Here is a 14,546-nt window from a genome sequence, read left to right as displayed (position 1 = left end):
CAGTCCTGGCGAGGTGACTGAATGGGTTTGGGGTGATTTCTGGAAAATGGTCACGATTCTCTCAGAGTCACCCAGTCTCGCCTCCAGGATCCCTGAAAGTTGTTTGGGATCTAGGTTGTCTTTTAGGTGTGAGTTGGGGCCCTTGTCCTGGCCGGGGGCTAGGAGCGCCGGCCCCAGGACGCCTAGCTCCCAGTGACAAGCGCGCGCGGCCGCGCGGTGGCACCCGAGGGCGGGCAGCCCGGGTGACCTGTCTGCCCAGGCGCTGGCAAGGAGAGGCGCCCGGACCAGTTCCACCGAAACCGTAGCTGCTCGGCCCTCCGCCCGGGACGCCACCCACTGCAGCCTGTTCCCGACTGGAGCCAGGGTGGGAAGACCCCACGGGAAGCGGGGCGGGGACTGTCGCCGCGCCCCCTGGCGACCCTCACCCCGGCGCGTCCCCCGCACTGCGGGCATCACGGCGGCGCCCGGGCGGGGCGGGGACTCGGGGTGTCCCCTGCTAGCAGGCCTCAAGGGCGCGGTAGGCGAGCACTGGTCCCGTCCATGGCCGAGGAGGAGCCCCAGCTGCAGGCAGCCGAGGGCGTGGCCGAGCCGGAGCTGGAGACGCCGGGCTGGATGTCCCCGCAGGATGCAGGACCCCAGGTAGGCGCATGTCCCCCCCCACACACCCCGCAGCTTTGTCTGAAGATCGGAGGGACCCCGTGGAGTGAAGTGGAAAGTACGATTTGAGTACCGGAGCTGTTCCCCCATATGAGAGCCACACCTCCATTACTTTCTTTCTTTCTTTTTTTTTTGGGGGGGGGTTCCGAGGTAAGGCCTCTTTCTGGTCCAGGCTGACCTGGAATTGACTATGTAGTCTCAGGGTGGTCTTGAACTCACATCGATCCTTCTACCTCTGCCTCTCGAGCGCTGGGAGTAAAGGCGAGCGCCACCACGCCCAGCTCTCTTCCTCCCCACCCTTCCCCCGGCAGTTAGGTCTCGTTCTAGTCCAGGCTGACCTGTAATTCACTATGGAGTCTCAGGGTGGCCTTGAACTCATATCAATCCTCCTACCTCTGCCTCCTGAGTGCTGGGATTAAAGGAGTGCACCACCAGCCACACCTCCATTTCTTGTCTCTGTGGAGGTGGAGAGAAACTGGATTAGTCCTAGACCTCCTCTGGGATCCGCCAGACTCAATGTGAAGGATGCTCAGTGTCATTTAACTTGTGGTCAGGGCTCTGGCAGTCCCCAATCCTGGGGGAAGCCTGGGGAAGAGGTTCCCTCCTGGCCCTAACAATAAAAAAGTCAGGACCTCAGGCTAGAGGACGCTGGAGATGTGCAGACCTTGGACAAGCCGGTCCAGGTAGATCTGGGTCAAGGTACCGGTCTGTATTGCTGTCTAGTTTCCTGATGTCATGGAGCTGGTTGGGGTGTGCTCCATTTTAGCCCAGAAGTTATGAGATCCGACACTACGGACCAGCCAAATGGGTCAGCACTTGCGTGGAGTCTATGGACTGGGATTCGGCCATCCAGGCTGGCTTTACAAAACTGAACGGCTACATACAAGGGAAAAACGAGAAAGGTAAGGGAAGTAGTTGACTGAGTGAGACCCGTGGGTTATGATGGAGTTTCAGCTAATTGAAGAAATGCCGTTTATAATTGAAAATTACCAGCCCGCCAAAACCAGGATGCTTTTAGATACAGCTTCTCCTCAGGAACTTAAACTTCAGAGGGGAGTTTTGCAGGGTCGAACTTTTCAACCCCTTTCCTTTCCCTGTTTCGGCCAAGGGAACAGGGGCTGTGTGTAACCAGTGACCAGTCCTTTCCTGTGACAGATGCCCCAGGAAATTCAGTGACTGGCCCTGTAAGAGATATCAGGGGGTAGGGAGATATGGAAGGGCAGAAATCACTGAGTCAACTTTTTCACTCTGTGTGTGTGTGTGTGTGTGTGTGTGTGCGCGTGTGTGTGTGTGTATACACAAGTTTTTTAGACTCTAAGACCTCATTTACTTTTTTTTTTTTTTTTTGGGTGGGGGTGTTTCAGGGTAGGGTCTCACTCTAGCTCAGGCTGACCTGGAATTCACTATGTAGTCTCAGGATGGCCTTGAACTCATGCAATCCTCCTACCTCTGCCTCCCGAGTGCTAGGGTTCAAGGTGTGCGCCACCATGCCCAGCTCATTTACTGAGTTTTAAGGAATCAACTGAAGCCCAGCCTGAGATTACATAGTGAATTCCAGGTCAGCCTGGACTAGAGTGAGACTCTACCTTGGGGGGTGGGGGAGGAGGAGAAAGAATGAACTCGCCATGTTATCTGTCATTTCCCCTTTACCTCTAAAGCCACAGTATTTACCAAAAACACAGTAGTATAGAAAGTATTTCATGTATACCAAATAATTGTACCATGACGCCCATTTTGTAAAGATAGAATTACCTTCATAGCGTATAGTTATATCAGTAATGCACAGTAAATCAAGCTCACGTTGGAAAGAATAAGTGGAAACATTCACGCAGTCATACATGTCATTAAGGTTGCTTTCATTTTTATGACACAGAGATGAAAATAAAGCTGACAGCTCCGCTGATGAGCTATGTGGAGCCGGGCTCCGATCCTTTCAGCGAGTCTAGCATTACCATCTCGCTGTACCTCCCCTCGGAGCAGCAATCCGATCCACCCCGGCCTTCGGAGTCAGATGTCTTCATTGAAGAGCGAGCTGGGATGACTGTGTTTGTACGGTAAGTGCTGGATTATTTACAGCCCCGCTGACTTCAGGTCTCCTGGCTGCTAGTTTTACCTACATGCTTTCACCATTTAGTTCACGTGCAACTCCAGCAGGGTTTGCACCCTTCCATAAAAACAGGTCTAATGCATTTTATGGTGTTTCCCTACTGGTTTTCATTTTATTTAATTATTTTGTTTTTGAGAGTGAAAGAGAGAGAGAGAGAAAGCAGCAGAGAGTGACAGGGAGAGAATGGGTGTGCCAGGGCCTTTCAGCTGCTTTGAACAAACGCCAGGCGCAGTGCCCCCTTGTGTGCATGTGCAACATTGCATGCCTGCATCCCTGTGTCTGGCTACATGGGACCTGGAGATTCAAACATGCATTCTTAGGCTTTGCAGGCAAGTGCCTTAATTGCTACGCCATCTCTCCAGCCCTGGTTTGGTTTTAAAATATTACTAAGTGCTGTTGAGAGATATAAGCAATTCATTTAATAAGAAAGCTATTGCTTGCCTTCCACATATAAAATACAGTGCAAATTTTAGTCCCCCCCCGCCCCAAGAAACACAAGGCTACCCTTTCCTGCAATGTAGGTAGATAAAAATACCTTCAAAAACAATGTATGATACCTGCCTTAGTGTATTTGGACAGCCCTAAAAATTTTTAGATAATCTCAGCACTTGAGAGGCAGATTTTGTGCCCTTCTCATCTACAAAACGCATCCACTCCATCCCAGGAGCCCCCAGAACCTTAGCTCATTTCAATATTGATTGGAATGTCTAAAAGCCAGTCTCATCTAAACATCTTCTCAAGCAAATCTGGCTGCGATGCAGGTATGATTCATTCTGAGGCCAATTCTCTATAGCTGTGAGCCTGTGAAATCAAACATTATGTGCTTCCCCAATACAACAGTGGGATGATAAAAACTGACATCTTGACACTGGAACTCAATCCTCTGTGCCCCACTGGATTGGAGGCCCGTCTTCTACAGCTTTGTTCAATGACTTGGGGTGACCCCACGCTGAGGGCAGCTGCCACGGCTTAGAGTCATCCATCTGCAGCTCCTCACACCAGCAGCTCTTCCAGTCTGGTGTGCCCTCCCCAACAACTCCATTAGGGGTAGGTGATTCTGTGTGGTGGTCCAGCTCTTGCTGTGGTTCTCTCAATTCTTGAGGATATCCATCTTTTAAAATCCAAGTGAAGGGCTGGAGAGATGGCTTAGCGGTTAAGCGCTTGCCTGTGAAGCCTAAGGACCCCGGTTCGAGGCTCGGTTCCCCAGGTCCCACGTTAGCCAGATGCACAAGGGGGCGCACGCGTCTGGAGTTCGTTTGCAGAGGCTGGAAGCCCTGGCGCGCCCATTCTCTCTCTCTCCCTCTATCTGTCTTTCTCTCTGTGTCTGTCACGCTCAAATAAATAAAAAAAAATTAAAAAAAAATTAAAATCCAAGTGAAGGTAGCCACACGCTTCACTGTGTTAGCCAGCAGAGATGACACAGGCCGCTGCCGCCTGTGCCCTACTGAGGCTGGCTATCACAGCCCACGCTGCACCGCAGGTCACTGAAGCCAAACCTGGGGTGGTCAAGGGGTGCTCCTCTGGAAGGCAGGGAAGAGACCATTGAGTTGGTGCTGGCCATTGAGCCTCAGGCGCCCAAGGCAGCCTCCTTTGAAATTATTCTCCCCATTTACTAACTGGTTCTCTGGGCTTGTGATATAGGGGTAACTAGCCCCTGATAATGCCTCTGCTGTGTAGCTTTAGAGTGAGTCGTGGAGCGCAGGCTCTGGCTTCAGTACAGATAGCCATCCCAGAAGAATCTCTGTCAGAGTTGCGTGGCTGCAGCCCTCTTTTCTCTTGAACAAGCTGTTTTTAGTTTTAGGGTTTTTTTTCCCCCTTATTTCTTTCAACATGGATAGACTAAATTTCATTTTAAATTCTGCTTCCTTTCCAATTAAACACTGTCTTTCGGTTATCTCAATTTCTTGTATTTTACTGTAAGAATTCAAGAGAAGTCAAACCACACCTTCAACACTTTGCTTAGAAATTTGTCTGGTCCTATATCGTATTTGATCATTCACAGATCCTACGGTACACATCTCATTAGGACATGGACAGACTCGCCAGGTTCTTTGCCACATCATAATAGGATCACTCATACACCCTTTCCCATAACATATTCCTCATGTCCATTTGAAAACTTCATCAAATCCCTCACAATCTGCAACAACTCCCAACCTCTTTTTTTTTTAAATAATCTTTAAAAAAAATTTTAAATTTAGTTATTTGAGAGCAACAGACAGAGAGAAGAAGGGAGAGAGAAAGAATGGGCACGCCAGGGCTTCCAGCCACTGCAAACGAACTCCAGATGTGTGCGCCCCCTTATGCATATGGCTAATGTGGGTCCTGGGGGATCGAGCCTCGAACCGGGGTCCTTAGGCTTTGCAGGCAAGCGCTTCACCACTAAGCCATCTCTCCAGCCCTCCCACCCTCTTTCTGGACCTGCCCTTGCTACTCTTAGTGCCCTCACACGTGCCACATATTATAGTTCTCGCCCACGACTGACTTCCGCAGTGTCCACGTGGTGACCAGTCTGCTTCTTAGATATTTGTTTATCCTTTAACTTTCAAAGTGTCACTCATGGGCTGGAGAGATGGCTTAGCAGTTAAGGCGCATGCCTGGGCAGCCTAAGAACCCAGGTTCAACTCTCCAGGTCCCACATAAGCCATATGCACAAGGTGGCACAGGTGTCTGGAGTTTGTTTGCAGTGACTGGAGGTCCTGGCGCACCTATTCGATCCCTCTCTCTCTTTCTTTCCCCACCCCCCCTCGCTCTGTCTCTAATAAGTAAATAAAAATAAATCTTAAAAAATACTACATTGCCAGGCATAGTGGTGCACTCCTTTAATCCCAGCACTCAGGAGGCAGAGGTAGGAGGATTACTGTGAGTTTGAGGCCATCCTGAGACTACATAGTTAGTTCCAGGTCAGCCTGGACCAGAATGAAACCCTACCTCAAAAAACAAAACAAAACAAAACAAAAAACCTGACATTACTGTTGATTCATGTTGTTGATCTTCATTTCCTGACCGACTTGCTTGGGGTGGCACACTCACATCGCTTCAAAACTCTGTGTCAAGAGACTTCGGTTAGTGAACATCTCAGGGTTCAGTTTCCTTACTTGTAACATCTCCATCTAGGGGTGAATAGTCAGTAGAGCGTGAGTTCCGTCTGCAAAGCCTGTGTCAGAAAGTTGGGCACAGTGCCATGTGTTTTCATGCCACTGTTGGGGAATGCAGGGACAGGAGGATCATGGGGCTTCCTGGCCTGCCAGTCTAGCCTAATTGGGGAGCTCCAGTCCAATGACAGACCCCATCTCCAGCAAAAAAAAAAAAATCATTTTGTATTTGTTTATTTGAGGGGGAGCAGGTAGATATATAGAGAGAATAGATGCACGCCAATGCCTCCAGCTACTGCGAATGAACTCCAGACACATGCGCCACCTTGTGCATCTGGATTATGTAGGTCCTGGGGAATCAAACCTGGGTCCTTTGGCTTTGCAGGCAAGTGCCTTAACTACTAAGCAGTCCCTCCAGCCCCATAAATAATATTTTAAAGGAAATAAAGGGCCAGTTCAATGGTAAGAAACACTAAGACAGATTTCTTTCTTTGGGGAAAAGGCGTTTTGGACGAGGGGTTAGTACACCGTGGCCCAGCATGGCCAGGTCACCAAAGCCCGAGAGGGGCTTCAGCTTATGAAGGACAAAGGGAATTTCTTGCTTTTATAATTTTGGGGAGGAGGAGGGAAAGTTTTACTCCATGTGACTTAGTTTCCATGCCAGAAGCCATGGAGGCATTAGATAGAACCCAAGACTGTAACTCAGGGGTGCCAGCGTTCCCCTGGTAACAGGAGGCGGCAGCAGTGGGGGTGGAAGTCGAGGTAGGAGTCCAGACAGGCAGGAACGCCCACAGATAAGAGAGTAGGTTCTACTTCAAGGCTGCCTGCTCAACTTAAGTCGGGGGAGGGGGGACTCTTAAAGTAACCACATGTGTTCTAACATGCCCCAGCACAGAAAGTGCTGGAAAGTTTTTATTTTTATTTTTATTTTTTTGGGTTTTTCGAGGTAAGGTCTCACTCTAGCCCAAGCTGGCCTGGAATTCACTATGTAGTCTCAGACTGATCTTGAACTTGGTGATCCTACTGCTTCTGCCTCCTGAGTCCTGGGATTAAAGTGGACAGTTCCAAGACAGCTGTGAAAACAGATGGCAGTCCAGTCCACGCTACTCCCTTACAGAATAGAAATGTCTGGATGTTTAGAACCAAAGCCCAGTTCTCCCCAGTTTTACCACCCAGGAGCTCATTGGAAAGCAATGCTTACACTAGAGGCTGTCTGCCCTAGGACCAATCAGGCACACAGAACATGGCGTTTCCCCCACTAGATTCCAGAAGGAATGCCACACCCACTTATGACAACCAAAACGTTACCAGACTTTACCAAATGCAGCAAAAATTTTTTGAGAGGGTGAAGAACTACCCCAAGCTTGTCCTCTGGCCTCCACACACATGCACTGGCACATACATGCACAGATATGAACACAAACATAAAAAAATGAGCCTTCTGTAATACCCAAGCCGTTTTGGTCTCAGTAAAGGCCTCACTGGTGTTGCAGGCTCTCCTCAGGTGGTTCTCATAAGTAGGATTAGGGAACAACCAATGCCCAGATCCCGCCCACTTGCCTAAAAATTATGTCTGATTGGTTCCTTTTGTCTCTCCTCATCGTCACTTTGTGTGCACCTGTGTGTTTGTGTGTGGGGGGGTGCATGTGTGTGCACATGCATGTGGAGGGCAGAAGTTGACATCAGGTGTCTTCCTTGATCGCACTCCGCTGTATTTATTGGGCGGGGTCTCACACCCCGAGCGCATTCATTCCTCTTGCTCTGGGTACCCCGTCTCCTCCTGCTCAGTGCTGGGATTACAGGCTGCCTCCATGTTTGCCCAGCGTTTATGTGGGTGCTGGGTATTCGAACTGAACATAGTGTTGGCTGTTCATAGGGAAATAAACAGTGAATCTAGGAGCCAAAATGCTTTTTAACACATCTGAGAATTATCAGCATGATGAAGATGATAGATGAGCTGAATTAACCCCCTAACCAGGTTTAAGTCATATACACGTGTCCCCATTCACTCAATAGGAGACTCAAAGGGAACTGCAGGCTAGAAGGAATTCTTGGTACGGGAATACACTGAGTAAAGCAGACATGATCCGTGCCCTTGTTTGAGGGATTCTATCTTATCTGAAATGTAGCAGGTTTAAATAATTTATATTTATATAAGATACTTAGAACAAAACTTTTATTATCTTCCCTGCATTTAATTCAATCTTTCCTTAACCATCCTTTTAATTAATTAATTTTTTTGAGGTAGGGTTTCACTCTAGTCCAGACTGACCTGGAATTCACTATGTAGTCTCAGAGTGGCCTTAAACTCACAGTAATCCTCCTACCTCTGCTTCCCAAGTGCTGGGATTAAAGATGTGTGCCACCATGCCTGACCTCTTTTTATTTATTATTTTAGAGAGAGAGAAAGAGAGAGAGAAAGAATTGGCAAACCAGGGCCTCAGCCACTGAATTGAATGCCAGATGCTTATGCCACCTAGTGGGCATGTGCGACTATGTGCTTGCCTCACCTTCATGTGTCTGGCTAATGTGGGATCTGGAGAGTCAAACATGGGTCCTTTTCAGGCAAGCACCTTAACCACTAAGCCATCACTCCAGCCCACCCATCCTTTTGTAACAAAGTTTTGTTCTCTTCCCTATTTTTTTTCACTTCAAGCTTTCCTTCCTCATCCTTATAGCAGCCCCCCAGCAAGCTTCTGTCTTTAATCTGTTCCATTTCTCTGCCTGTGTTCTTACTCAGACCTCAGCAGATTACTTTTGACTCAGCATCCTTTGCAGCAATCCCAAGAGGTCGCAGGCTAATATGTAGAGTTCTTCCCTCTGGTTTCCACTCACCTTTCTAGTTTTGTTTTATGCCCCACTGTGACAATGCTTGGTACTCTTACACTTCAGTTCCTTTCCTCATCTGTCCGATTTCTTTGTTCAGCAAAACTAACTTCCAATCCAGGCACAATTCACATAACACACCCTTAGCCCAGATGCTCAATTCACCCAAAGCACATTGATCTTGTCTCTGTCAAAACACTTCTTAGGATGAATGCGTAGAGCTGCCACAGTGTCTGTCTCTTCCATTGGACTATGGATGTGTCTATAGAGGTCTAAAGTATATCATATTCATCTATAACCCTCTGGGTACACTTCATTCCAGAAGAGGAAGAAAGGAGAAAGGTTTTGTAAAAATTGAGCCTAAGTTAAGTCTGGTGGCACACTCCTGTAGTCCCAAATACTTGGAAGGCTGAGGCAGGAGATGCTAGGTGTCAGGTGTAGTGACACAATCCTGTCACCTTAGTATTGAGGAGGCTGAGGCAGCGGGATCATGAGTTTGAGGCTAGCCTGTGCCATGTGACTTGAGGGGAGCCTAAACTATATAGCAAGAGAAAGGGATGGGAGAGAGGAGAGGCGGAAAAGGTGAATGCATTTAAAGTCTGGGAGAGGGGCATCTAAGGAGGATTCTGTGTGGTTAGAGAACCAGCTTTGTCAGCATGCATCTAGAAACTTCCTGGCCATGCACTCTTAGGTCCTACTCCTCACCTCCCGAACGTGCATTTAAACGAGAACCCAGACAGACCTCTGCACACATTCTAGCACATAAGACGGTCAAGGTTCCAAATCTGTCAGTGATGGGGCCTAGGCCTCCTCCTGGATATCCTCCAGCGAGCATCACATCCCAAGAGACCTTGCACCAGAGGGACAGAAGGTCAAGGGGCTGCCAGGAAGCTCCTTCATCCAGCATCTGGGACTCCACTCCTTCCTGCTGTTCAAGGATTGACAGTCCCATCAATATTAATCACTGACATTCCTATCAAAATGAACAACACTCATGCTGGTTTACTTCCTTTATCTTTTGTAGGTCTTTTGATGGATTCTCGAGTGGCCAGAAGAATCAAGAACAGCTTTTGACATTAGCCAGCATTTTGAGGGATGAAGGGAAAGTTTTTGATGAAAAGGTTTTCTATACTGCAGGCTACAACAGTCCTTTCCAGCTGCTCAATAGAAACAATGAGGTGTGGCTGATTCAGAAAAGTGAACCCTCCAAGGACAATGAATGACGCAATGAAAGGCAGACCATTGCCGGGAGCAAGCTTTGTGTTTAGTGTAGACCTGGTCAGCCCCTAAGTAAAGTGTAGATCTGCAATCTACATGGGAGTAGAACTAAGAAAAATAGTTTCAATGTGCTTTTTGAATGCTTGAAGCTTTATTTAGATACACAGGTAATAGGACAAATCTATAAACACATAAATTGGTCATGACTCTGGTGGCCTTTATTTCTTTGAAAACTCAGGGAAATGTCATAGTCCCCCCCCCCATTCCTGTTTGGGTGTGTTATTGGAATGTTACCTTAATAGCAATAAAATAATGTTAAGGAATTATGCTGTGTGGAAATAGGATGTCAGCCTGGAGAAGTAAGGTGGTGTGAATGAGGTGTCCCCCATGAACTCATGTGTTTGGAATTCCTGATCCCAGCTGGTGGCAATTTGAGAGGTAAAGCATTACTGGAGGAGGTGTGTTCCTGGGAGAGGGCCTTGGGGTGTTACAGCCCAGCTTCCCCCTTGCCAGAGCTCAGCTCACTGTCTCGCTACTTTCTGCCGGCTGCTGTGGCAAGACGTGATGGCCAGGGCTGGAGAGCTGGCTCAGTGGTTAAGGCACATGCCTGCCAAGCCTAATAGCCTGAGTTAAATTCTCCAGTGCCCATGCAAGCCAGATGCACACAGCAGCACATGCATCTGGAGTTTATTTGCAGTGGCTGGAGGCCCTGGAGTGCCCATTCTCTCTATGTCTTTCTGTATCTCTCTGCTTGCAAATAAATAAAATATAAAAAGGACTTTAAAAAGAGAAGTCATGTCCAGCTTCTGGTCTACCATCCTTTCCCTGCTATAGCAAAGCTCCCCCTCAACACTGTAAGCCAAAATACACCCTTTCCTCTTACCAGCTGCTTTTTGTTGGGTGTTTTGTCCCAGCATCAAGACAGTCATTGCAAGATGTAAAATAAAATTAAGTTGGAAACAACAATTAACTTTTTTTTTTGGGTGGCTGCTGTTACATTTCCCTGTTGATGTTGGGCCCTTGACCCCTTCTATCCACTGCTCCCGTGCCCAAAAAAGCCCTCACTTAAAAGTGTTGACAGGCTGGAGAGATGGCTTAGTGGCTAAGGTGTTTGCCTGGGAAGCCTAAGGACCCAGGTTCAATTCTCCAGTACCTACATAAGTCTGATGCACAGGGTGTTGCGTGTACCTGGAGTTCATTTGCAGAGGCTGGAGGCGTTGGCATCCCCATTTTCTCCCCCCCCAATAAATAAATAAATAAGCATCAGGTATTGACAAAATTTGAAGATCAAAAAATAAGTATGAAGTCAAGGCCTTCCTTTCCTGCTTGAAAATCAGACAGATTTTTTTTTTGAGGAAACATACACAGGAACTGGGGAGAGGGCTTAGCAGGTTACAGTGTTTGGCACCCAAGCATGGGGACCTGAATTCAATCACTAGCACCCACATAAAAAGTCAGATTTAGCTGAGCATGCCTGTGACCCCAGTCATGAGGTAGAGATAGGAAAATCACTGGTGCTCAATGGTCAGCCAGTCTTACCCCAAAACTGGAGAGCTCCAGGTTCTATCTCAAGGAAGCAAAGTGGAAGAACGAATGAGGACGCTTGACATTCTACTTTGGCCTCTGCACACGTGTAGCCGGTGCATGCATCTGCAAACACACTTGTGTACACTATAAACACATACATCATACCTATACAAATAACTTGAAGCTTGCTTGAATTTTTAAGGCATTTTCTACAGTATTTTTAGACTACTTATTAAGTGTGGAGTGCTGTAAAATCAAGGCTAGCAATCCTTGCTTCATTATGCTATATGATTTTAACTCTGGAACAGATAGTGTCACATCAGATCCCTGGAGGCTGTCATGGGAGGGGCTCTAACCCAAGCCTGGGCCCCTGCATCATGGCTTTGGAACAGGGTGGACTATCAGGTTGGAGTCCAGTAAGTTCTTGGCAACGAAAGCTGCTCATAAGTGTCAGGACTTAGGGCTGTGAGCTGCCTGTTTCAGCAGGAAGCATGCAACCACTTCTCAGGAGCAAATCAAGAGAAGGCTTGCATGCCCAGGGGAATGGATGGGGCAAAATAATACAAGCGATCCCTTCAACCCCAATGTGACATAGTAACTTTCTAAAACTAAGCCTCCTTATGTGACAGTAGCCCCACCCCTTATGTCTCTCCCTATAGTTAAGGTTTCTGTGGTAACATACATGGGTCGCCTTCTGGACATACTATTCTAAGAGCTTCAACTGAATCATCACATTCAAATATCACAGAAACCTACACTTGTTCATCTCCATTGTTCACATGGGGAAACTGAGGCACAGAGATCTTAGGTCTAACTTGCCCCAGAGAGAACTCTAAGGACAGAGGTATTTTGACTTTCAAGTCCACCCTGTGGACCATTATACCTCACAAGTAGACTGTGCTCATATCCTTCCTGCCCAGAAATAATTCACACGTTTAGGGCCTGCGAGAAACCATTACGATGGTAATTTGGGATACAAAACAAGCTAGCTGTCTGGTTTTGAAGTTATTATGGATATAAACTTTTAAATCACCAGCATTTTTTTTCCTGAATGTATTTCCTCCAGTTGCACACTCACTTTATTAATTCCTTGCATATTATGCCTGCCAGAAAGAAATCTACTTTATAGTACATTTATCTTCACTAACCGGCAACACCTCTCATCCCTCCTGCTGATGAATGTCCAAGAACTCCCATTTCTAGGAGGCATAAGCATCCTGCATGTTTCCTACAGTCCTCTATCCAACAGGCATCTCGTAGGCAATCATTTCCATTTTAAATGAGACGTATATTTCTGATCTTCTGCCAAGATTGATTTAGTTGTAGCTGAAATGTGCTCAAGAAAGAAATGAATTTTGTATCATCAAGTCCAATGCATCCCATTTTCCCTCTTCCTTAAAACATTTTTCTGACATAAACTGCTCATCCCAGAGAATATTTCTCATGGCAGCAAATCTGTTATATTAATTTTATGGCTGGCATTGACTATGAAATATACCTTATGTTAGTGTGACTTGTGCATCTTCCCTCCTATCTATAGGAGACATGTTTAGGCTTTGTAAAGCTGAGCCTTCCACTTGTGCCATTGGTCTAACTTTTTAAAAAAAATTTTATTATTTGGGGCTGGAGAGATGGCTTAGTGGTTAAGTGCTTGCCTGTGAAGCCTAAGGACCCCGGTTCGAGGCTCGGTTCCCCAGGTCCCACCTTAGCCAGATGCACAAGGGGGAGCACGCATCTGGAGTTCGTTTGCAGAGGCTGGAAGCCCTGGCGCGCCCATTCTCTCTCTCCCTCTATCTGTCTTTCTCTCTGTGTCTGTCGCTCTCAAATAAAAAAAAATTTTTTTTAATTATTTGTTTATTTGAGAGTGACAGAGAGAGAAAGAGGCACAGAGAAAGAGAGGAGAGTGGGCACGCCAGGGCTTCCAGCCACTGCAAATGAACTCCAGATGCGTGCGCCCCGGCAAACGTCGGTCCTGGGGAATCGAGCCTCGATCCAGGGTCCTTAGGCTTCACAGGCAAGCGTTCAACCGCTAAGCCATCTCTCCAGCCCCCCATTGGTCTAATTCTTGCTCCACACACAAGCTCCTCTCTTCTGGCTGATCACTCTTCTCAGAACACATCCGATGGTGAGACATACTGGAAATCACAGTCGTCACTGACATCCCCCCCCCCTGCAGCCAACAAGATGGATTTTCCTATCCCTCTCTAGCTTGCATCCAGTGTCTCTTGAAAGAGATCTCCAGAGGCTTCCTTGGATCTCTGAGTCGGGAGAAAGTGTTTCAGGTCTGTAACGGGAGTTAAGGTGGACAGCCTCTACCTGCCCTAGGCTTCCCATAGGGTAGTCCATGTCTTCATGTGTAAGTCAGGTTTTCAGACTATATATTTTCACAGATTATATATAAAAGCCTGAAAACAATTTACTGACACTCAGCTCATTCATTATTTTTTTTAAACTTTTATTTTCTTGCTCTGTGTGTGTGTGTGTGTGTGTGTGTGTGTGTGTGTATGTGTGTGGTGTGAATGTGCATGCATGCACCAAGTTCTCTTGCCACTACAAACAAATGTCAGACACATGCACCACTTTGCATCCAGCTTTATGTGGGTGCTGGGGAATTGAACCCAGGCCAACAGCTTGGCAGGTCCTTTAACCACCGAATCATCTCCCCATCATTCATTTATTTTTTGTTATCGTTTATCCTCTTAAAAATTTGGCTGCTGGCCGGGCGTGGTGGCGCACACCTTTAATCCCAGCACTCGGGAGGCAGAGGTAGGAGGATCGCCGTGAGTTCGAGGCCACCCTGAGACTCCATAGTGAATTCCAGGTCAGCCTGAGCCAGAGTGAGACCCTACCTCGTAAAAAAAAAAAAAAAAAAAAAAAAATTGGCTGCTTAGCAGGCAGGGTGTGGTGGCACACGCCTTTAATGCCAGCACATGGGAGGCAGAGGTAGGAGGATCGCTATGAGTTCAAAGCCACCTTGAGAATACACAGTGAATTCCAGGGCAGCCTGGGCTACAGCAAGACCCTACCTCGAAAAGAAAAAGCAAAACAAAACAAACAAAAAACCCAGAACAAAACAAAACAAAAAATCTGGCTCCCTCCCCTCCAGTTTCCTCAAA

At 47.3% G+C, this 14,546-nt stretch overlaps 1 protein-coding gene across 1 annotated transcript; it reads left to right on the top strand.

The window, feature by feature from the left end:
• Positions 1–506: 506 nt before the first annotated feature.
• On the top strand, positions 507–10,226 carry Hebp2 (heme binding protein 2). The gene is made up of 4 exons (XM_004651166.2): positions 507–639; positions 1,424–1,559; positions 2,531–2,711; positions 9,710–10,226. The coding sequence occupies exons 1-4, from the start codon at positions 541–543 to the stop codon at positions 9,906–9,908; spliced, it is 615 nt and encodes a 204-aa protein (XP_004651223.1). The 5' UTR covers positions 507–540; the 3' UTR covers positions 9,909–10,226.
• The last annotated feature ends 4,320 nt before the right edge of the window (positions 10,227–14,546 follow it).

The sequence above is a fragment of the Jaculus jaculus genome, chromosome 9, assembly GCF_020740685.1.
Source record: "Jaculus jaculus isolate mJacJac1 chromosome 9, mJacJac1.mat.Y.cur, whole genome shotgun sequence".
Taxonomy (NCBI): domain Eukaryota; kingdom Metazoa; phylum Chordata; class Mammalia; order Rodentia; family Dipodidae; genus Jaculus; species Jaculus jaculus.
Note: the sequence above shows the minus strand (reverse complement) of the source record. Positions and strands in the feature narration are given on the sequence as shown.